Below are 25,594 nucleotides of genomic sequence, written 5' to 3'. Positions count from 1 at the left end.
TGGGATGCAGAACATAACAAAACCATGACTTGGAAAAGTGAACAAATCCCAGAGACATATAAAGAGAGGTATATCAGTGTTTTTTAATAGAAAGGAAGTCTCGCCTACAGTTTCTGCAAGTGGAACAATTAGCCAAACTCTAACGTGAGTTCTAAAAAGCATAAACATTGTGGCTGCAACACTGAAGCGGGTCAATAAGGACAACATTGATTGAGACAGTGCCTCAGATGAATTTATAACCACACAACGAAAGAGTGCAATCGGAGAGGAGGGAGAAAGAGGAGGAGAAGAAGAAGAAGGGGGAAAGATGGGGAGGTGGAAAGAAAGCAGATGGCCTTTCTAACACAGACTAGCCAAGTCCTGGGCACTGGACATTCCCGGAAAGCTCAGCGCATGAAGGTCTCCATGGAAACGTCTGTCACGGCCACATTGAAAGGGTAAGAAGTGAACGCTCTTAGTAGGTTCCGCAGTAGAGACACCAGAGGACTGAGGGGACGGGAGGAGTCTAGACGGTGGAAGACAACAAAGACTCTTCAGTATGTAAGTTACTTTATATTACCACAGCACTGTATTTTACAATTATGACTAACTTTAGGTACCTTGACAAAACAAACCCAATACAAATACTTCCTCCTTCAGCTCTGTTCTGCAGTTCTGAGTTATCCATTGGCTTCACATTGCATTCATTCATTAGCTTAATCAGAGTTACGCAGTAACTTGGCTAACTGGGAGAGATAGGTGATGGGATGAGGGGGAGGGGCTTGTTGTGGTTAGGGGGAGGAGGTGGTGAGGTAACTTTAGACGCATGTCTGAAGCTAGTCAGCTACTTGCTGCAGCCGAGCTGCTGCTCTCATGATTAATGCAATTTGTGTGTGTGTGTGCGTGCGTGTGTGTTACACCACAGCAAAGGGTCAACAAAGAGATGGAAGAGAGGACAAAGAGAGAGAAGCGAAGGGAGAGAAAGAGGGAGGTCAGAGAGGGATATAGAGAAAGAGGAGAGGGGAGGCAGTTTTTGAGAAAGAGAGGGGGTGTGACTGAGGTTGGAGAAGGAGTGCGTTTGTTGGTTTGCTACCGGACAGTGGATGAATGCAGGGAGAGGATCAGTAAGGTTTCTGAATGGAAACCGTTGGTTTGCAGGTTCCAGAGAGGAGGTCACCCATGAACAACAACCATGGAGGGGAACATGATTACAACAGCGGGGACCGGAACCGGAGCTCACTCTGTAACCATGGTAACAGGTCCCACTGGCACCCCGGACCTCCAGGTTCTGACCCACAGAGTGAAGCTTCTAGAGCACAGCCTGAGAGACAACGTCAGCTCCTTCACTGAGTCTGAGAGCGCTCTGCACAGCAGGTGAGGAGCAGGTGACATAGAGACAGGGATCATGTATCACACAGCTACAACATATGGCCACAACCATATCACATTGCACATCCTGTACTCACATGCAGCTTACCAAGCAGCATTTTGCCACAGTAACAGACTGTTGGTTACCTCTTAGCATGATATCACTGTGTGGGGTTTATTTCAAACATTGCAGTCAGTAAGGTATGTGTGCACACTTCTATTTTCTCTTGGACTTATGACAAGCAAAAACAATTTGACAGTAGGATGTCTCATCTCTGTTGAATGCTAATGTAATGCTATGCTAATCATGTAATGCTATGCTAATCATGTAATGCTATGCTATTCATGTAATGCTATGCTTATCATGTAATGCTATGCTAATCATGTAATGCTATCCTAATTGTGTAATACTATGCTAATCGTGTAATGCTATGCTAGTCATGTAATGCTATGCTAATCATGTAATGCTATGAAAATGTAATGTGATCTAATGAGTCATGTTGTCCTCCTGTGCAGGATTAGAGAGTTGGAGGTGTCAGAACAGAGCCTGCTACAGAAGGTGGAGGACCTTACTTCCAACTCAGTCCTCCACTGCCCCAGCATGCTGCAGCGCCAGAGGCTGGATGAGCGGCTCCACACGCTGAGGGAGGAGGTACGCTCCATGGTGAGAGACAGAATTGAGCTTTACATGAGCTTCAATGAGGCATAGCAAACATACGAGTACTGGAAGCTGTACTGTACATGTAGTGTAAGCCTGTTATAACTCAGGTATTAGTGTAGTGTAAACCTGTTGTAACTCAGGTAGTGTAGTGTAAGCTTGTTGTAACTCAGGTATTAGTTTAGTGTAAACCTGTTGTAACTCAGGTAGGGTAGTGTAAACCTGTTGTAACTCAGGTAGTGTAAACCTGTTGTAACTCAGGTATTAGTGTAGTGTAAACCTGTTGTAACTTGGGTATTAGTGTAGTGTAAACCTGTTGTAACTCAGGTATTAGTGTAGGGTAATTTATTGTACTTTATTGTAATTGTAAGAAGAAGGAGAATGCAGGGAGTATGCGAGTATCAGAACTCTATTGTAGCTCAGGTGTAAGTTATTGTAATGTCTCTGTCCCAGTCCCAGGAGAAGGAGCGTGGGGATCGTGTGTGGAGGGAGAGGCTGCGGCGCTGCCAGGCCCAGCTCAGGGCTAAAGAAGAGGAGATGGGCCGCCAGTCTCAGTACTTTGAGCACTTTAAGAGCCAGCTGCACCACAAGCTAGGCCTGGCCAGAGACAGAGAGCAGGGCCTGCAGACCAGACTCCACCAGCTGGAGCGACCGGTGCTGGAGATGAACGTATCTGCTGCCACCTACATAGCCCCTGTCAACACAGCTAGCACCAACTCCGTTACTGCAGACAATGTCAAGTCCGTCATGGTACCAACCTCAGGCCAACAGAGAACAGAGACAAAGAGACTGCCCCACCCAAGGGAGGAAGGAGAAGGAGAGGAGGAGGACGGTGAGGAGAAGACACAGCGGAGACACTACGGACAACAGCTCCAGCAGAAGCAGGGAGCGGATGATAGAGAAATAGAGGGAGAAAGAGAGGGGGAGGAAGGGGAAGATGGTGAGAGTCTGGGGGGTGAGGCTAGACTGAGAAGCTTCATCCTCAGCCTCCAGGAGGACCTCAGGGTTCTGCTGGAGAGGGAGGAGCAGGGGCTGGCGGAGCAGAGGGGGCTGATGGAACAGTTGGAGGAAGCGCAGGAGAACAACCACTTCTTGTCCTGTACGTTGGAGGAGATGAAGACGGTGGTCCACAGACTGAAGCTGACAGAGAGCTCCCTGATGGAGGAGGTGGAGGAGCTGCAAGAGGAGAACCAGAGACTGTGTCAGAGGCTCAGCCACACTCTGAGACAGACCAACCACAGCCTGGGTTCTACTGACCCCAGCCCTGTCTCTACACCCAGCCTGGCTACCTCCCTGCCAAACACCCCTGACCTGGGTCAACCAGTTCCCTGCTCTGTGAACAACACTAACCCGGTGAGTGATGAGGTGAAAGTTCATGTAGAGGGGACTCTGTAAATCAGTGTAAGAGTTGGAGAGTTAAGCCTCAAGAATGTGAATGATTACAATTATAAGCAAACCTTATTTTAGGATTGTAAAATGGATTATAAGGTGGGATTATCATGGGTCCAAAGTGGAATGTTGATCTGACTAACTACAGAGAAACTAACGAGTGTGGCCGGCTTGTGTGTTTGAGACTGGGATCTGCTTTTTGATGAACCTCTAATGTTTAGTGTTCATCATCTATGCAGGTGAAGATGATCCCAGGCCAGGCTTCACTAGACACACACCCCTCTGCTCAACACCATGGAGCAACAGAGAGGTCGCAGGAAAACTCCACTCTGCCTCTGCCCCAGCCGGACCTCCTGAACCTCTCAGGCCACCGTAGCCAGAACCCCGGCCTCATATCCCTGGGTACTAAGAGCGTTGAGGGTCTGGGGGAGTTGACCCTGAGGGACTGGTGTCCTGGTCCTGGGGGCTTCCCCTCTCTCAACCTGGAGGAGGGGACAAGCGAGGAGACTGAGGCCCTGAAAGAGGCTTACAGGAGCATGGGGGGCGACATGGACTCACTCCGGGACCACAGGGACCAGCTGGAGAGCACTCTACGACACACACAGGACCAGCTGCACAGGGTGACCGAGGAGAACGCCCGACTGAAATGTAAACTCAGGGCGCAGGGAGAAACAGGGGCCTACGAGGTGGAGCAGGGGTCCTCGCTTGTAGGCGAGAGCATGACAAATGTCCAGGAAAACAAGGTGTCAACTCCAAACCTCATACCCCAGACTTGCAGAGATCTCACTGCAACTCCATATCAGAATGATACTATCCTAGCCTTAGCCCAGGATGACCTGTCCCTGTATGCCTTAGCCCAAGATGACCTAGCCCTAGCCTTGAACCAGGAGAACCGGGCCCTGGGCAGGCGTATCCAGGAGCTCCTAGCCCACATAGAGAGCCAGGAGGGGGAGAGTGAGAGGGAGCTAGTCCAGCTCAGGCTGCAAGTGTCCCTGCTAGAGAGGGAGAGCACCAGGCTGGAGCAGGAGAACGTGGAGCAGGGAGGTCTCATCACTGAGCTGACCAAGAAGACTGAGGATGACCTCAACACTATCATAGAGCTGCAGGAAAGACGGGTCGAGAGCGGTCAGCTAGGCCTACAGCAGGGTGACAGTGGTTTGACCACTGAGTCAGAGTCAGAGTGCGGTCAACAGGGTGAGCATGCGGTCGGCTCAGTGCACGCTCAACAGGGTCAACCCACAGTAGGGGTTGTGACCAGTTTACAAGGTGATCAGACGCCAGGGTCAGTGAATAGTGGTGTACCACAGGTTGACCACACGGTTGAGTCAGTGTGTAGTCAGCAGGAGGACCGTTTGACCACGGAGTCAACGTGCAGGCTTAGAGAGAAGAGGGACGAGCTGATTGGCTATCTCAGTGATCTCAAAGAGGAAAGAGAACAGGTAGCCCTCTCACTTAGCAGTCAGACAGAGGAGAAACACCAGCTAACACGCTCCATGTGGGTTCTGAAAGAAGAACGCGACCAGATCCATAAGTCACTCTGCGGTTTAAAAGAGGAGAGAGACCAGCTGACAAGGTCCCTCTGTGGTCTGAAAGATGAGAGAGACAAGGTGACGCGGTCAATGTGTGGTTTAAAAGAGGAGAGAGACCAGCTAGTTCAGTCAATGTTTGGACTCCAGGAGGAGAGAGACCAGCCAGTTCAGTCAATGTCTGGACTCCAGGAGGAGAGAGACCAGCTAGTTCAGTCAATGTCTGGACTCCAGGAGGAGAGAGACCAGCTAGTTCAGTCAATGTCTGGACTCCAGGAGGAGAGAGACCAGCTAATTCAGTCAATGTCTGGACTCCAGGAGGAGAGAGACCAGCTAGTTCAGTCAATGTCTAGACTCCAGGAGGAGAGAGACCAGCTAGTTCAGTCAATGTCTGGACTCCAGGAGGAGAGAGACCAGCTAGTTCAGTCAATGTCTGGACTCCAGGAGGAGAGAGACCAGCTAGTTCAGTCAATGTCTGGACTCCAGGAGGAGAGAGACAAGCTCTCGCAGTCTCTCTTCGGCCAAAAAGATGAGAGAGACCAGTTGATGCAGTCAATGTGTGGTTTAAAGGGACAGAGATACCAGCTAACACAGACACTCAGCCGTCTAGAGCAGGAAAGAGACAAGCTGTCATCTCTCAGCCTTCAAACACGGGAGCGGTACCAGGTGGACCAGTTTGTCTCTGATCTAAAAGAAGAGAAAGAGCAGCTAGTTCAGTCAATGGATGTTCTGAGAGAACAGAGAGAACAGCTCACAGAGGAGAGAGACCAGTTGCAGATGGACGTCGCTACTCTACGGTATCAGCTGCTGTTACAGGGGCGGAGCCACAACCAGCAGCCCTCAGAGAACCACGTTGGCAAGGCAACACGCACAAAGGTTGTGGCTACAGCGAGAGGGGGTCAGATGCCAAAAATGCATGATGATGGTGATGTCACTCATAGATGTCTGGCCACGGTCTACTCCTACAAGACCATCCGTTTGGCACAGTCTGCACAGGTAGGAGGGAATCTTTGTACTTGTGTGAGTTGTTATGTATGTTGGCACTGAGTTTCTGTCAGTAGTAGCGTGTCGCAGGGTTGTGTGAGTTATAGCATATCCCCGTATCCAGGACCACTTGGGAGAGAAGGAGGGAACAGATATGGAGCAGAGTGAACTGATGAGGGAGATCGAGTCGCTGGGGTTAGAACTCAGAAGCTCACGAGAGGTACTGAAGAAGACCCAATCAGAGGTGAGTGCTCCTTTCTTCCTGTCTTGGCCAATCAGAGGAGAGGTCAGAACCATGACTGAACAGAATCTGTGTGTGCAGGCTCAAAGGTGGTACCGTGAGCTGGGTGTGTCTGAGGTCAGACGAGAGGAGGCTGAGAAGAGGGCGGGAAAGGCAGCCAATGAGGTGAAGGGGATGAGAGAGGAAACCAAGGAGGTGGAGAAGACAAAGAGGGAAAACCACACACTGAGAGCAGAGGTATGGATAGAGAAAGTATCCCTCTCACTAACCTCCATAGTCATGTCATGATAACCCACTGGCTGTGTCTGTTGTTAGTTGGGAGAGGTGAAGAGCAGACTATTGTGTCTGGAGAGAGAGAAGACCGATGCTCACTCACTGAGGATCAAGATCCAAGAGAAGTTCAGCTTGCTTCAGGCTGAACTCAAAGCCAAGGTGTGTGTTGCTTCAGGCTGAACTCAAAGCCTAGGTGTGTGTTGCTTCAGGCTGAACTCAAAGCCAAGGTGTGTGTGTTGACTAAATCTTTCTATGTGTGTACTGTATACCTGAATTTGTGATCGTTCACGCAGAGTGTTGCTCTGAAGGAGCTGAGTTCAGAGTACACATCTCTGAAGGGAGAGCAGGGCAGCAGAGAGGACTGGAGCAACACACTCACCTTACTGAGGGTGCGCTATGATGACATCAGAAATAAGGTAAACTGCCTTTTGTCAGCTAAGATTGGTAAAGGTTACCCTTAAGTTTACCAATTTAGGTAGAAGGCATCCTTTTGCACAGATTTAGAATCAGTTTAATACTCTACCATCCCCGAATCCCGAGCCTTACCTGTTAGGAAGAAAATTCAAGTCTGACTTGAGATCAGTGTCAAGGAGCAACTTCATCCTAGTCTGATAAAACAACAGCTCTCTGCTTAGTGATGTTTGTTCAAAGACATGCAGAATGAATTGTATTGGAAGAGAGCTTTTACAATATCAACAGAGCTGTATTTGTGGTCAGTGTTTTTGGTTTACTGTAATGCTTTGTTGTTATTTCCAGTCCGTGTATTTAGTCTAATGACTATGTCTCCCCTGACTTTCTCCAGTACAATGTTCTCCTGAGAAAGAGTCAGACGGATCTGGACATAGCTCCTCTAAAGGTGAGGGGGGTGGAGAATGGGGGTAGCCTGTTAGTCTGCTTTGATACATGGTTGTTTGAAGCTAAAATAAGATTTGGTGTTGGACTTGTTTTGACTGACAGCTGTTGTATCCAATGGCAGGCCATGCTGTAACGATTTGGTTTTGATTGACTAATGATCTGTCCAATGACAAGCCAAGCTGCCAGGTTTTTGTTTTGATTGACTGATGATCTGTTCGAAGGCAGGCCAAGCTGCCAGGTTTTGGTTTTGATTGACTGATGATCTGTCCGATGGCAGGCCAAGCTGTCATGCCTGGTGGTGAAGTGCCAGCAGAGGAACAGTCTACTGGTGCAGTTGATGCGAGCCCTGCGTCGGTATGGCTGCCTGGACTACAATCTGACCCAGGAGGCTGAGGACCTGCTTAATGACACAGCACTGCAGGACTACGCCAGCACCTTCACTGCAGCTCTGCAGGAGAACACCCACCTTCTCCCACCTGCAGCCTCAGAACGACCGGAGTGCTCACAGACCTCTGCTGCATCCTCCGCAGCACAGGTAAGAGATGTGGTAACACAGAGGTTTTCAAACCTCTCCTTGGGGACCCCCAGCCGTTCCATATATTCAAGCTATTCCACAGCTAGTACACCGGATTAAACTTGTCAACTAATCAAGCCCTTAACTACTCGATTCGGGTGAGTTAGTGCAGGGCAACAACAAAATTGTGAAATTTCCGCTCCCGAGGAGAGGTTTGAAACGCACCACAGTAACACACCATGTGTCACGGCCTGACCTTAGTTATCCATGTTTTCTTTATGATGTTGGTTAGGTCAGGGTGTGATGAGGGTGGTTTGTTTCGTTTTTGTATTGTCTCTGCGTTTTTGTATGTCTAGGTGTTTATATGTCTATGGTTGCCTAGATTGGTTCTCAGAGGCAGCTGTTTATCGTTGTCTCTGATTGGGGACCATATTTAGGTAGCCATATTCCTTGGTTATTTTGTGGGTTGTTATTCTATGTTTAGTTGCCTGTCTGCACTAGCCATATTAGCTTCACGGTTTGATTTGTTCAGTGTTCGTTCTTTCATTAAAGAAGTATGTACGCTCACCACGCTGCGCCTTGGTCTCCTCCATATGACGACCGTGACACCATGCCACTGCACCGAACCACTAACTCATCTTAGTACAGTGTGAAACCAGTAGTGTAAAGTACTAAAGTAAAAATACTTTAAACTAGTACTTAAGTCGTTTTTTGGGGGAATCTGTACTTTACTATTCATATTTTTGACAACTTTAACTTTTATTTCACTACATTACTAAAGAAAATGATGTACTTTTCCTCCATACATTTTCCCTGACACCCAGAAGTACTCCTGACATTTCAAATGAAATGTTATTTGTCACATACACATGTTTAGCAGATGTTGTTGCAGGTGTAGTGTTTCTAGCTCCAACAGTGTAGTAATATCTAACAATTCACAACAACACCCACAATACACACAACCTAAAAGAAAAATAATGGATTTAAGGAATATATAAATATTAGGATGAGCAATATCGGAGTGGCGTGGACTAAAATACAGTAGAATAGAGTAGTGTATACATACGAGATGAGTAAAGCAAAAATATGTAAACCTTATTAAAGTGACTAGTGTTCCGTTATTAAGGCCTACCATTTTGAATGCTTAGCAGTTCAGGGAACTGGTCCAATTCACGCACTTATCAAGAGAACATCCCTGGTTATCCCTACTGCCTCTGATCTGGTGGACTCACTCAATAATGGAAAAGAGGTCTGAATGTTGCAGTGTGCCTCTGGCTATCTGTAAATAAAAAGATAAAAGAAAATGGTGCCGTCTGGTTGGCTTAATATAAGGCATTTGAAATTCTGTATACTTTTACATTTACTTTTGATACATAAGTATATTTAAAACCAAATACTTTTAGACTTTTACTCAAGTAATATTTTACTTGGTGACTTTCACTTTTACTTGAGTCATTTTCTATTAACGTAACTTTACTTTTTCAAGTATGACAATTGGGTACTTTTCCCACCACTGTGTAATACAGAAACATACCTCACACCAGCTGAAGGGGTTTATAACATAACACACCTGTGTAAGGGGTTTCCCTGGCCATCTCTGAGGGGTTGTGCTCTCTCCCTAGGAGCTGAGTAAAGCTGTGTCTGAAGGCAGTAGGAGGGAACACTTCAGAGTGGGTGTGGCCACAGCAGACTACTGCCCCTCTCCGAACATGCCTCACACTCTACTGCCAATGGTAGTTGGATATAGAAATATTACAACTCTCAGTTTCTGTGGCACACAGTATTCTGTCACAGAGCATTGTTTTAATTAATATAAATACATGACAACAAATGATATCTTGTTGCATGTCTTATACAGTAGGCTTATATTATCAACACATTTCTGTTACAGCTGCCCCTTTCTGCGGGTGAATCAGTCCAAGTTACTGGACTTCCAGACAGACATGGGATGTACCATGCCGAGGTGAAAGGGGAGACTGGCCTGGTCCCTGCCCGTTTCTTAGAGGAGAATGGGAGACCACTCATCCTGACTTCCCCCTCGCCAGAGAGATGTGCCAGTCTGACTAGGAAGCTGACCAGTCCAGGGAAGATAATCAACCTTCACCAGCAGCTGCAGAACACTCTCTCCAACAGCTACCAGGTAGGCCTATAGTACAGCTTCAACAAACTCTATGCTACCTACCTACACAAGTTATTTTAGATTTATTTAACCTTTATTTAGACAGGGAGTCAGACTGAGACCTAGGTCTCTTTTCCAGATGAGCCTGTATAGAACCACAATACACATCAAAATACAATAAACACTTTAAACTGCACATTCATATAAAAACAGCCACATATTAAATATTGAGTAACTTGTTTTCAACGGAAACTTGTAAAAAAAAGTTGTAGTAGAATTATCAAAACACACAATGCTATGCTAACCAGGCTTGAAGGACCGCAAATGTATATTGTTTATGCACAAAGTCCCAATATAGTCTACACAACCATGTCACCCATTCTCTCCCTAGGTTTCCCCTTCCAATACCAGCCCCCAGGTTTATTCCAGTCCCCCTCCAGGACAGGGGTACTCCCCAGGATACCCCAACCACAACCCTGCTGCCCCCAACCGACCAAAGCATACCCTTGTAGCAACTACCCCTATTATTACTAGTACTAGTCTCCTATCTGCCACTGCCCCCACTAAAACTACCAGTGATGGTGCTACCTCTTCTAAGCAGACCCCAAACAGAGCACATCCAACTACCAGCCCTCCTGTCTACACCACCACTACTGCCCTTAGCCGTGGTAAAGAACCCCTCTCTAAAACTGGCTCTGCTGCTGCTACCTCCAATGTTACAACCCCTGTTAATACCCCTCCTACCGCTGTGGCTCGGATTGTTGAAGCACAAACTACCACTGCCTTGTGGAACACTGCCCCCACCAAATCTGCCCCTCCACCTATTACCGCTGGAACTACAGCCCCCACCAAAATGGCCCCCATCACTACTGCTCTTCCCCTTGCTGAGATGTCACGACTGCCTGATGAGGATCATTGCATCAAGAAGCCCCTCTCCAACATCCAGCCTGAACAAGCTAAACCACCCAAACCCAGAGCTATACCAGGTGCAGTAGCCTACACAATACACACTGTTGACTGTACACTTGACGGAAAGCATACGTGTCTGATTGTCTTTGGTCCCGCCCCTCTTAGAACCTCCAGCTGAGGTGAGCTCTGTTGAGGTCATCAGGACAGTGGGACAGAGCAGCCTCATGATTGGTTGGGAGAGACCGCCACTGGATGAGCTGGGCTGCAGCAACGGAACCTTTGTGTATGGATACATGGTAGGCTGCTCCTCTCGCCTTGGATACATTAGAATGTAAATGGATGGCTTTGGTGTTGTTCATTCGGTGCTCTGTGTATGCCTTGTTCATCTCTCTCTCTCTCTCTCTTTCTCCCTCCACAGATCTATGTGGAAGGGGAGTTCCACAAGTCTGTCATGAGCTCTGCATGCACGAAGGTACGGTATGAAGCAGTCCTTTGACAACATGCTCCACCTTTCCTCCTCCTCTTTCTCCTCTTCCTGTTCTAATGATGCAATAATATTCCTCACTGTGTGTGGTGTTTCTACGTCTCATCAGTTGAATGGTTGAAGATGACAGTGTGTATCTGTCCTCTCTTTCAGTGTATTCTGGAGAATCTAGATCTGTCCGGCCCAGTCCACATCAGTGTTCAGACCCTGGGCTCCAACGGTCTCTATGCGGAGAAGGTCCACCTCATCTACAGGGGAAAACACACCCAGTTTAGGACAGATCACACCCGTGCTCCCTGCACAGACCCTGCCTACCGAGACTGCAGGACTCCGCCCACACACCGACACAATGGCTCCACCCAACCAGTGAGTTCTACAGACATGCCCACTTCTAAATTGACACACCCACCACATGATCACTTTTGCCCTGACCATTTTGGGAAACTTATCCTGACCCAACATTTTAATCTTTTAATCTTTTACTGCATATTTCCAGCCACACTCTCCAGTTGAAACCTTACTCACCCGACTCAGCAAGTCCAACGGTCTTGATGTGTTCCTTTTCAGTTACTGTGTTTCATTGAAATCTGTATGAAATAATGAAATGTGATGCATTCATAAATATCTACATTTACAGTCATCTCTTCTGGGCTTGTGTATTAATGTGTGTGTGTCTGTGTGTGTACTCTGCGTGTGTGTGGCGTGCCTTTCAGCTTGTGGCCATCTACAACTACAACCCTCTGAAGGACAGTCCTAACCTCCACCCCAGCAGAGAGCTGGCCCTGAGAGAGGGAGACACCGTCATGCTGCTAGGCAACCCACGCAACGACGGCTTCTGTCAGGCCGAGGTGGGCCAATCAACAACATCCAGTCAACAGTCATTTACCAATCAACTTACAGAATTAACTTGTAGTTTGAATCTCTTTATATCGGATCATCATGTGTATGTACAGGGCATTCTGGAAAGTATTCAGACCCATTGACTTTTTCCACATTTTGTTACGTTACGGCCTTATTCTAAAATGGATTAAATTACAATTTTTCCTCATCAATCTACACACAATACTCCATGATGACATACTGAAAAACAGTTTTTTAGAAATTTTAGCAAATGTATAAAAAAAACAAAAAACAGATACCTTATTTGCGTAAGTATTCAGACATTAGCTATGACAATTGTAATTGAGGGCTGACATCAAAAATGTCCTTGAGTGGCCCAGCCAGAGCCCGGACTTGAACCCGATCAAAAATCTCTGGAGAGACCTGAAAATGGCTGTGCATCGATGTTCCCTATCCAACCTGACAGAGCTCGAGAGGATCTGCAGAGAAGAATGGGAGAAACCTCCCAAATACAGGTGTGCCAAGCTTGCAGCGTTCGTTGCCAAAAGTGCTTTAACAAAGTACTGAATAAAAGTTCTGAACACTTATTTAAATGTGAAATAAATGCAAAAAATGTTTAAAAAAAATAGTTTTGCTTTATCATTATGGGGTATTGTGTGTAGATTGATGAGGAGAATTGAATCCATTTTAGAATAAGGTTGTAACGTAACAAAATGTGGAAAAAGTTGAGGGGTCTGAATGCTTTCTGAATGCACTGTAATTGAACAGATCTGTGTCTGAGATATCTAACAGACTACTATCTAACAGACTACTATCTAACAGACTACTATCTAACAGACTTTCTAAACAGACTGCTATCTAACAGACTTTCTAAACAGACTGCTATCTAACAGACTTTCTAAACAGACTGCTATCTAACAGACTTTCTAAACAGACTGCTATCTAACAGACTTTCTAAACAGACTGCTATCTAACAGACTTTCTAAACAGACTACTATCTAACAGACTGCTATCTAACAGACTGCTATCTAACAGACTACTATCTAACAGACTTTCTAAACAGACTGCTATCTAACAGACTTTCTAAACAGACTACTATCTAACAGTGCTATCTAACAGACTGCTATCTAACAGACTTTCTAAACAGACTACTATCTAACAGACTTTCTAAACAGACTGCTATCTAACAGACTTTCTAAACAGACTACTATCTAACAGACTTTCTAAACAGACTGCTATCTAACAGACTTTCTAAACAGACTGCTATCTAACAGACTGCTATCTAACAGACTTTCTAAACAGACTGCTATCTAACAGACTACTATCTAACAGACTACTATCTAACAGACTACTATCTAACAGACTGCTATCTAACAGACTACTATCTAACAGACTTTCTAAACAGACTGCTATCTAACAGACTTTCTAAACAGACTACTATCTAACAGACTACTATCTAACAGACTTTCTAAACAGACTACTATCTAACAGACTTTCTAAACAGACCGCTATCTAACAGACTACTATCTAACAGACTGCTATCTAACAGACTTTCTAAACAGACTGCTATCTAACAGACTGACTGCTATCTAACAGACTGCTATCTAACAGACTAACAGACTTTTCTAAACAGACTGCTATCTAACAGACTAACAGACTTTCTAAACAGACTGCTATCTAACAGACTGCTATCTAACAGACTAAACAGACTATCTAACAGACTTTTCTAAACAGACTGCTATCTAACAGACTGCTATCTAACAGACTGCTATCTAACAGACTATCTAACAGACTAATCTAACAGACTACTATCTAACAGACTACTATCTAACAGACTACTATCTAAACAGACTGCTATCTAACAGACTACTATCTAACAGACTGCTATCTAACAGACTTTCTAAACAGACTGCTATCTAACAGACTTTCTAAACAGACTGCTATCTAACAGACTTTCTAAACAGACTGCTATCTAACAGACTGCTATCTAACAGACTACTATCTAACAGACTTTCTAAACAGACTGCTATCTAACAGACTTTCTAAACAGACTGCTATCTAACAGACTTTCTAAACAGACTGCTATCTAACAGACTTTCTAAACAGACTGCTATCTAACAGACTTTCTAAACAGACTGCTATCTAACAGACTGCTATCTAACAGACTGCTATCTAACAGACTGCTATCTAACAGACTGCTATCTAACAGACTACTATCTAACAGACTACTATCTAACAGACTTTCTAAACAGACTGCTATCTAACAGACTTTCTAAACAGACTGCTATCTAACAGACTTTCTAAACAGACTGCTATCTAACAGACTTTCTAAACAGACTACTATCTAACAGACTACTATCTAACAGACTACTATCTAACAGACTGCTATCTAACAGACTTTCTAAACAGACTGCTATCTAACAGACTGCTATCTAACAGACTTTCTAAACAGACTGCTATCTAACAGACTTTCTAAACAGACTGCTATCTAACAGACTACTATCTAACAGACTTTCTAAACAGACTGCTATCTAACAGACTTTCTAAACAGACTGCTATCTAACAGACTTTCTAAACAGACTGCTATCTAACAGACTACTATCTAACAGACTACTATCTAACAGACTTTCTAAACAGACTACTATCTAACAGACTTTCTAAACAGACTGCTATCTAACAGACTACTATCTAACAGACTGCTATCTAACAGACTTTCTAAACAGACTGCTATCTAACAGACTGCTATCTAACAGACTGCTATCTAACAGACTACTATCTAACAGACTACTATCTAACAGACTTTCTAAACAGACTGCTATCTAACAGACTACTATCTAACAGACTGCTATCTAACAGACTTTCTAAACAGACTGCTATCTAACAGACTTTCTAAACAGACTGCTATCTAACAGACTGCTATCTAACAGACTACTATCTAACAGACTACTATCTAACAGACTTTCTAAACAGACTGCTATCTAACAGACTACTATCTAACAGACTGCTATCTAACAGACTTTCTAAACAGACTACTATCTAACAGACTTTCTAAACAGACTACTATCTAACAGACTTTCTAAACAGACTGCTATCTAACAGACTACTATCTAACAGACTGCTATCTAACAGACTTTCTAAACAGACTGCTATCTAACAGACTTTCTAAACAGACTGCTATCTAACAGACTTTCTAAACAGACTGCTATCTAACAGACTAACAGACTTTCTAAACAGACTAACAGACTATCTAACAGACTTTCTAAACAGACTGCTATCTAACAGACTGCTATCTAACAGACTGCTATCTAACAGACTGCTATCTAACAGACTGCTATCTAACAGACTGCTATCTAACAGACTGCTATCTAACAGACTTTCTAAACAGACTGCTATCTAACAGACTACTATAAACAGACTGCTATCTAACAGACTTTCTAAACAGACTGCTATCTAACAGACTTTCTAAACAGACTGCTATCTAACAGAACAACAGACTATCTAAACAGACTAACAGACTACTATCTAACAGACTGCTATCTAACAGATCTAAACAGACTGCTATCTAACAGACTTTCTAAACAGACTGCTATCTAACAGACTTTCTAAACAGACTGCTATCTAACAGACTTTCTAAACAGACTGCTATCTAACAACTTTCTAAACAGACTGCTATCTCTAAACAGACTGCTATCTAACAGACTACTATCTAACAGACTACTATCTTTCTAAACAGACTGCTATCTAACAGACTTTCTAAACAGACTGCTATCTAACAGACTTTCTAAACAGACTGCTATCTAACAGACTAAACAGACTGCTATCTAAACAGACTGCTATCTAACAGACTTTCTAAACAGACTGCTATCTAACAGACTTTCTAAACAGACTGCTATCTAACAGACTATCTAACAGACTATCTAACAGACTGCTATCTAACAGACTTCTAACAGACTGCTATCTAAACAGACTGCTATCTAACAGACTGCTATCTAACAGACTGCTATCTAACAGACTGCTTCTAACAGAGATCTAACAGACTATCTAACAGACTGCTATCTAACAGACTATCTAACAGACTGCTATCTAACAGACTTTCTAAACAGACTGCTATCTAACAGACTTTCTAAACAGACTGCTATCTAACAGACTCTATAAACAGACTATCTAACAGACTTTCTAAACAGACTGCTATCTAACAGACTGCTATCTAACAGACTGCTATCTAACAGACTTTCTAAACAGACTGCTATCTATCTAAACAGACTGCTATCTAACAGACTTTCTCTAACAGACTACTATCTAACAGACTTTCTAAACAGACTGCTATCTAACAGACTGCTAACAGACTACTATCTAACAGACTACTACTTTCTACTATCTAACAGACTTTCTAAACAGACTGCTATCTAACAGACTTTCTAAACAGACTGCTATCTAACAGACTATCTAACAGATCTAAACAGACTGCTATCTAACAGACTTTCTAAACAGACTGCTATCTAACAGACTATCTAAACAGACTGCTATCTAACAGACTGCTATCTAACAGACTGCTATCTAACAGACTACTATCTAACAGACTACTATCTAACAGACTTTCTAAACAGACTGCTATCTAACAGACTACTATCTAACAGACTACTATCTAACAGACTACTATCTAACAGACTACTATCTAACAGACTTTCTAAACAGACTGCTATCTAACAGACTTTCTAAACAGACTGCTATCTAACAGACTTTCTAAACAGACTACTATCTAACAGACTTTCTAAACAGACTGCTATCTAACAGACTTTCTAAACAGACTGCTATCTAACAGACTTTCTAAACAGACTGCTATCTAACAGACTGCTATCTAACAGACTTTCTAAACAGACTACTATCTAACAGACTTTCTAAACAGACTGCTATCTAACAGACTATCTAACAGACTTTCTAACAGACTGCTATCTAACAGATCTAACAGACTGCTATCTAACAGACTGCTTCTAAACAGACTGCTATCTAACAGACTGCTATCTAACAGACTACTATCTAACAGACTTTCTAAACAGACTATCTAACAGATCTAACAGACTACTATCTAAACAGACTATCTAACAGACTTTCTAAACAGACTCTATCTAACAGACTGCTATCTAAACAGACTGCTATCTAACAGACTTTCTAAACAGACTGCTATCTAACAGTGCTATCTAACAGACTGCTATCTAACAGACTGCTATCTAACAGACTGCTATCTAACAGACTACTATCTAACAGACTGCTATCTAACAGACTTTCTAAACAGACTGCTATCTAACAGACTTTCTAAACAGACTGCTATCTAACAGACTTTCTAAACAGACTGCTATCTAACAGACTTTCTAAACAGACTCTATCTAACAGACTGCTATCTAACAGACTACTATCTAACAGACTACTATCTAACAGACTTTCTAAACAGACTGCTATCTAACAGACTACTATCTAACAGACTACTATCTAACAGACTACTATCTAACAGACTAGTATCTAACAGACTACTATCTAACAGACTACTATCTAACAGACTTTCTAAACAGACTGCTATCGAACAGACTTTCTAAACAGACTGCTATCTAACAGTGCTATCTAACAGACTGCTATCTAACAGACTTTCTAAACAGACTGCTATCTAACAGACTTTCTAAACAGACTGCTATCTAACAGACTTTCTAAACAGACTGCTATCTAACAGACTTTCTAAACAGACTGCTATCTAACAGACTACTATCTAACAGACTGCTATCTAAACAGACTGCTATCTAACAGACTAAACAGACTATCTAACAGACTAAACAGACTGCTATCTAACAGACTTTCTAAACAGACTGCTATCTAACAGACTTTCTAAACAGACTGCTATCTAACAGACTTTCTAAACAGACTGCTATCTAACAGACTTTCTAAACAGACTGCTATCTAACAGACTTTCTAAACAGACTACTATCTAACAGACTTTCTAAACAGACTGCTATCTAACAGACTGCTATCTAACAGACTGCTATCTAACAGACTGCTATCTAACAGACTGCTATCTAACAGACTACTATCTAACAGACTACTATCTAACAGACTACTATCTAACAGACTAAACAGCTATCTAACAGACTACTATCTAACAGACTATCTATCTAACAGACTGCTATCTAACAGAGACTATCTAACAGACTGCTATCTAACAGACTGCTATCTAACAGACTGCTATCTAACAGACTTTCTAAACAGACTGCTAATCTAACAGACTGCTATCTAACAGACTGCTATCTAACAGACTGCTATCTAACAGACTGCTATCTAACAGACTGCTATCTAACAGACTAAACAGACTATCTAACAGACTTTCTAAACAGACTGCTATCTAACAGACTTTCTAAACAGACTGCTATCTAACAGACTTTCTAAACAGACTGCTATCTAACAGACTTGCTAAACAGACTGCTATCTAACAGACTTTCTAAACAGACTGCTATCTAACAGACTTTCTAAACAGACTGCTATCTAACAGACTTTCTAAACAGACTGCTATCTAACAGACTTTCTAAACAGACTGCTATCTAACAGACTTTCTAAACAGACTACTATCTAACAGACTTTCTAAACAGACTACTATCTAACAGACTTTCTAAACAGACTGCTATCTAACAGACTGCTATCTAACAGACTGCTATCTAACAGACTTTCTAAACAGACTACTATCTAACAGACTTTCTAAACAGACTAACAGACTATCTAACAGACTGCTATCTAACAGACTGCTATCTAACAGACTGCTATCTAACAGACTGCTATCTAACAGACTATCTAACAGACTCTAAACAGACTGCTATCTAACAGACTTTCTAAACAGACTGCTATCTAACAGACTTTCTAAACAGACTGCTATCTAACAGACTTTCTAAACAGACTGCTATCTAACAGACTTTCTAAACAGACTGCTATCTAACAGACTTTCTAAACAGACTGCTATCTAACAGACTACTATCTAACAGACTTTCTAAACAGACTGCTATCTAACAGACTGCTATCTAACAGACTACTATCTAACAGACTACTATCTAACAGACTTTCTAAACAGACTGCTATCTAACAGACTACTATCTAACAGACTACTATCTAACAGACTTTCTAAACAGACTACTATCTAACAGACTTTCTAAACAGACTGCTATCTAACAGACTTTCTAAACAGACTGCTATCTAACAGACTTTCTAAACAGACTGCTATCTAACAGACTGCTATCTAACAGACTGCTATCTAACAGACTGCTATCTAACAGACTGCTATCTAACAGACTACTATCTAACAGACTACTATCTAACAGACTTTCTAAACAGACTGCTATCTAACAGACTTTCTAAACAGACTACTATCTAACAGACTACTATCTAACAGACTACTATCTAACAGACTTTCTAAACAGACTACTATCTAACAGACTTTCTAAACAGACCGCTATCTAACAGACTGCTATCTAACAGACTGCTATCTAACAGACTATCTAACAGACTGACTATCTAAACAGACTGCTATCTAACAGACTGCTATCTAACAGACTGCTATCTAACAGACTTTCTAAACAGACTGCTATCTAACAGACTTTCTAAACAGACTGCTATCTAACCGACTGCTATCTAACAGACTACTATCTAACAGACTTTCTAAACAGACTGCTATCTAACAGACTTTCTAAACAGACTGCTATCTAACAGACTTTCTAAACAGACTGCTATCTAACAGACTTTCTAAACAGACTGCTATCTAACAGACTGCTATCTAACAGACTGCTATCTAACAGACTTTCTAAACAGACTGCTATCTAACAGACTTTCTAAACAGACTACTATCTAACAGACTACTATCTAACAGACTTTCTAAACAGACTGCTATCTAACAGACTTTCTAAACAGACTACTATCTAACAGTGCTATCTAACAGACTACTATCTAACAGACTTTCTAAACAGACTACTATCTAACAGACTTTCTAAACAGACTACTATCTAACAGACTTTCTAAACAGACTACTATCTAACAGACTACTATCTAACAGACTTTCTAAACAGACTACTATCTAACAGTGCTATCTAACAGACTGCTATCTAACAGACTGCTATCTAACAGACTGCTATCTAACAGACTGCTATCTAACAGACTTTCTAAACAGACTGCTATCTAACAGACTTTCTAAACAGACTGCTATCTAACAGACTTTCTAAACAGACTGCTATCTAACAGACTTTCTAAACAGACTGCTATCTAACAGACTACTATCTAACAGACTACTATCTAACAGACTTTCTAAACAGACTGCTATCTAACAGACTTTCTAAACAGACTGCTATCTAACAGACTTTCTAAACAGACTGCTATCTAACAGACTTTCTAAACAGACTGCTATCTAACAGACTGCTATCTAACAGACTACTATCTAACAGACTACTATCTAACAGACTGCTATCTAACAGACTGCTATCTAACAGACTGCTTCTAAACAGACTATCTAAACAGATCTAACAGACTTATCTAACAGACTACTATCTAACAGACTTTCTAAACAGACTACTATCTAACAGACTTTCTAAACAGACTACTATCTAACAGACTTTCTAAACAGACTACTATCTAACAGACTACTATCTAACAGACTTTCTAAACAGACTACTATCTAACAGACTTTCTAAACAGACTACTATCTAACAGACTACTATCTAACAGACTACTATCTAACAGACTACTATCTAACAGACTTTCTAAACAGACTACTATCTAACAGACTTTCTAAACAGACTACTATCTAACAGACTACTATCTAACAGACTACTATCTAACAGACTTTCTAAACAGACTACTATCTAACAGACTTTCTAAACAGACTACTATCTAACAGTGCTATCTAACAGACTACTATCTAACAGACTTTCTAAACAGACTGCTATCTAACAGACTTTCTAAACAGACTGCTATCTAACAGTGCTATCTAACAGACTGCTATCTAACAGACTGCTATCTAACAGACTGCTATCTAACAGCTTCTAAACAGACTGCTATCTAAAACAGACTGCTATCTAACAGACTGCTATCTAACAGACTGCTATCTAACAGACTGCTATCTAACAGACTGCTATCTAACAGACTTTCTAAACAGACTGCTATCTAACAGACTTTCTAAACAGACTGCTATCTAACAGACTGCTATCTAACAGACTACTATCTAACAGACTACTATCTAACAGACTTTCTAAACAGACTGCTATCTAACAGACTACTATCTAACAGACTGCTATCTAACAGACTGCTAACAGACTTTCTAAACAGACTATCTATCTAACAGACTTTCTAAACAGAGCTATCTAACAGACTGCTATCTAACAGACTGCTATCTAACAACTTTCTAAACAGACTGCTATCTAACCGACTGCTATCTAACAGACTTTCTAAACAGACTGCTATCTAACAGACTGCTATCTAACAGACTGCTATCTAACAGTGCTATCTAACAGACTACTATCTAACAGACTTTCTAAACAGACTGCTATCTAACAGACTTTCTAAACAGACTGCTATCTAACAGACTTTCTAAACAGACTGCTATCTAACAGTGCTATCTAACAGACTGCTATCTAACAGACTGCTATCTAACAGACTGCTATCTAACAGACTACTATCTAACAGACTACTATCTAACAGACTTTCTAAACAGACTGCTATCTAACAGACTTTCTAAACAGACTGCTATCTAACAGACTTTCTAAACAGACTGCTATCTAACAGACTTTCTAAACAGACTACTATCTAACAGACTACTATCTAACAGACTTATCTAAACAGACTGCTATCTAACAGACTTTCTAAACAGACTACTATCTAACAGACTGCTATCTAACAGACTGCTATCTAACAGACTACTATCTAACAGACTTTCTAAACAGACTACTATCTAACAGACTACTATCTAACAGACTTTCTAAACAGACTGCTATCTAACAGACTGCTATCTAACAGACTACTATCTAACAGACTTTCTAAACAGACTACTATCTAACAGACTTTCTAAACAGACTACTATCTAACAGACTTTCTAAACAGACTGCTATCTAACAGACTGCTATCTAACAGACTGCTATCTAACAGACTGCTATCTAACAGACTTTCTAAACAGACTATCTAACAGACTTTCTAACAGACTGCTATCTAACAGACTGCTATCTAACAGACTGCTATCTAACAGACTGCTATCTAACAGACTTTCTAAACAGACTGCTATCTAACAGACTGCTATCTAACAGACTGCTATCTAACAGTGCTATCTAACAGACTTCTATCTAACAGACTTTCTAAACAGACTGCTATCTAACAGACTTTCTAAACAGACTGCTATCTAACCGACTGCTATCTAACAGACTTTCTAAACAGACTGCTATCTAACAGATCTAAACAGACTATCTATCTAACAGACTACTATCTAACAGACTTTCTAAACAGACTGCTATCTAACAGACTTTCTAAACAGACTGCTATCTAACAGACTTTCTAAACAGACTGCTATCTAACAGACTACTATCTAACAGACTGCTATCTAACAGACTACTATCTAACAGACTACTATCTAACAGACTTTCTAAACAGACTGCTATCTAACAGACTGCTATCTAACAGACTGCTATCTAACAGACTGCTATCTAACAGACTGCTATCTAACAGACTGCTATCTAACAGACTGCTATCTAACAGACTTTCTAAACAGACTGCTATCTAACAGACTTTCTAAACAGACTGCTATCTAACAGACTGCTATCTAACAGACTGCTATCTAACAGACTTTCTAAACAGACTGCTATCTAACAGACTGCTATCTAACAGACTGCTATCTAACAGACTTTCTAAACAGACTGCTATCTAACAGACTGCTATCTAACAGACTGCTATCTAACAGTGCTATCTAACAGACTACTATCTAACAGACTTTCTAAACAGACTGCTATCTAACAGTGCTATCTAACCGACTGCTATCTAACAGACTTTCTAAACAGACTGCTATCTAACAGACTACTATCTAACAGACTACTATCTAACAGACTTTCTAAACAGACTGCTATCTAACAGACTTTCTAAACAGACTGCTATCTAACAGACTTTCTAAACAGACTGCTATCTAACAGACTACTATCTAACAGACTGCTATCTAACAGACTTTCTAAACAGACTGCTATCTAACAGACTGCTATCTAACCGACTGCTATCTAACCGACTGCTATCTAACCGACTGCTATCTAACCCGACTGCTATCTAACCCGACTGCTATCTAACCCGACTGCTATCTAACAGACTGCTATCTAACAGACTTTCTAAACAGACTGCTATCTAACAGACTGCTATCTAACCGACTGCTATCTAACCGACTGCTATCTAACCGACTGCTATCTAACAGACTGCTATCTAACAGACTGCTATCTAACCGACTGCTATCTAACCGACTGCTATCTAACCCGACTGCTATCTAACCCGACTGCTATCCAAACCGACTGCTATCTAACCAGACTGCTATCTAACCAGACTGCTATCCAAACCGACTGCTATCCAAACCGACTCTATCCAAACCGACTGCTATCCTAACAGCCTGCTATCCTAACAGCCTGCTATCCAAACCGACTGCTATCCAAACCGACTGCTATCCTAACAGCCTGCTATCCTAACAGCCTGCTATCTAACCAGACTGCTATCTAACCAGACTGCTATCCAAACCGACTGCTATCCAAACCGACTGCTATCCTATCAGCCTGCTATCCTAACAGCCTGCTATCCTAACAGCCTGCTATCCTAACAGCCTGCTATCCTAACAGCCTGCTATCCTAACAGCCTGCTATACTAACAGCCTGCTATCCTAACAGACTGCTATCCTAACAGACTGCTATCCTAACAGACTGCTATCCTAACAGACTGCTATCCTAACAGACTGCTATCCTAACAGCCTGCTATCCTAACAGACTGCTATCCTAACAGACTGCTATCCTAACAGACTGCTATCCTAACAGACTGCTATCCTAACAGACTGCTATCCTAACAGACTGCTATCCTAACAGACTGCTATCCTAACAGACGACTATCTTACAGACTACTATCTGGCAGACTGCTATCTAAACAGATGAGTGCAGCTGTACTGTAGATAGCTTACTGAGTGACTATGTGTTTCAGGTGAATGGCAGACGAGGTCTGGCTCCTGTGGCGTTACTAGAGGAAGTTCCTGTTCCAGACAGACATGTAAGCCCCGCCCCTCCCCAATCTTCTCCTGAGAGAGGAGCAGATGATAGGCCACTGTGCCTGCCAATCAGAGAGAGAACAAGATGGGCCGCTGTGACTGTCAATCAGTGAGAGAACAAGATGATGGGCCACTGTGGCTGCCAATCAAAGAATGCTTACCTGCAGAGAGATTATAGTGGCCAGAGCTAATGACATCGTCAAACACTGCCTGCTTGTGACACAAACGTTCATAACCGCTCGCTGCCCAAAGTAATTTGAAATGGAAGGCTACAGTAGAGCATCAGCCTAAATGTGGGAAGTTGTGTGGCCCAGTTTGACATTGTGCTTCGATGGACAGTTCCTTATAGCCTACACAATACTCACTGTGATTGTCGAATCACCTCTAACTGTCACCTCTATCAAAATTATCTCTAATCAATTATCTCTAAATCCCCACTGTTCTGTGTGTAATCTCTCATGGACAGATGCACGTAATATAGCTGGTATTGTAGTGTCTGTCAACAGACTGTGGGATGCGACGACTATCAAGGAACTTGATCAGTGATTTTTCATCACTGATAATTTTGGACAAATCACGATTTCGCATCTTTCGAATTTCGGAAGGGGAAGGGACATTTGGCCCATAGACTTGCCTGTAACTTGCAAAGGCGGGTGGAGCTACTGCCCTGCCTCCGCTGCTTGCTCGAGTCTCTTTTCAAACACATCTTCCCCCAGAAAAGAATTGAGTATCTAACTCAATTATGCAAGATTGTAATTCTGGGTTTCCAAGATTATTCTGTATGTGACAAGTGTCAAAAAGGTCAAAGGTTGGCCTAATGGATCTGACAACCTGTCTGATATCAAGTGCATTCATGGTAATAAAGCTAAGCCATTTTACAGGATCCTTTATCAAGCCAAATAGGATAAAAAGAGGTCCATACCAAAGACTTTGATATTTCAGTCCTTTGTCGTTATACACTGAACAAAAATATAAATGCAAAATGTAAAGTGTTGGTCCCATGTTTCATGAGTTGAAATGAAAGATCCCGGAAATGTTCCATTCACATAAAAAAATCATATCTCTCTAATTTGGTGCAGAAATTTGTTTTACATCCCTGTTAGTGAGCATTTCTCTTTTGGCAAGATAATCCATCCACCTGGCAGGTGTGGCATATCAAGAAGATGATTAAA

General features: G+C 42.2%; 1 protein-coding gene across 3 annotated transcripts; it reads left to right on the top strand.

The window, feature by feature from the left end:
• Nucleotides 1–313: 313 nt before the first annotated feature.
• On the top strand, nt 314–25,594 carry LOC112236182 (plectin). 3 transcript variants are annotated; one of them, XM_042325812.1, is made up of 19 exons: nt 315–536; nt 1,138–1,353; nt 1,864–2,011; nt 2,459–3,358; nt 3,634–5,916; nt 6,029–6,148; nt 6,227–6,382; nt 6,461–6,577; nt 6,712–6,834; nt 7,221–7,274; nt 7,551–7,808; nt 9,410–9,520; nt 9,679–9,927; nt 10,298–10,892; nt 10,981–11,111; nt 11,234–11,287; nt 11,453–11,665; nt 12,013–12,147; nt 24,359–25,594. In XM_042325812.1, the coding sequence occupies exons 2-19, from the start codon at nt 1,172–1,174 to the stop codon at nt 24,533–24,535; spliced, it is 6,006 nt and encodes a 2,001-aa protein (XP_042181746.1). In that variant the 5' UTR covers nt 315–536; nt 1,138–1,171; the 3' UTR covers nt 24,536–25,594. The 3 variants fall into 3 exon arrangements, with proteins under 3 accessions (XP_024260535.2, XP_042181746.1, XP_024260534.2); XM_024404766.2 differs by having other exon boundaries at nt 315–540; XM_024404767.2 differs by lacking the exon at nt 9,410–9,520 and having other exon boundaries at nt 314–540.

This window comes from Oncorhynchus tshawytscha, linkage group LG08 (assembly GCF_018296145.1).
Source record: "Oncorhynchus tshawytscha isolate Ot180627B linkage group LG08, Otsh_v2.0, whole genome shotgun sequence".
NCBI lineage: Eukaryota > Metazoa > Chordata > Actinopteri > Salmoniformes > Salmonidae > Oncorhynchus > Oncorhynchus tshawytscha.
This window is presented reverse-complemented; position numbering and strand designations above follow the sequence as displayed.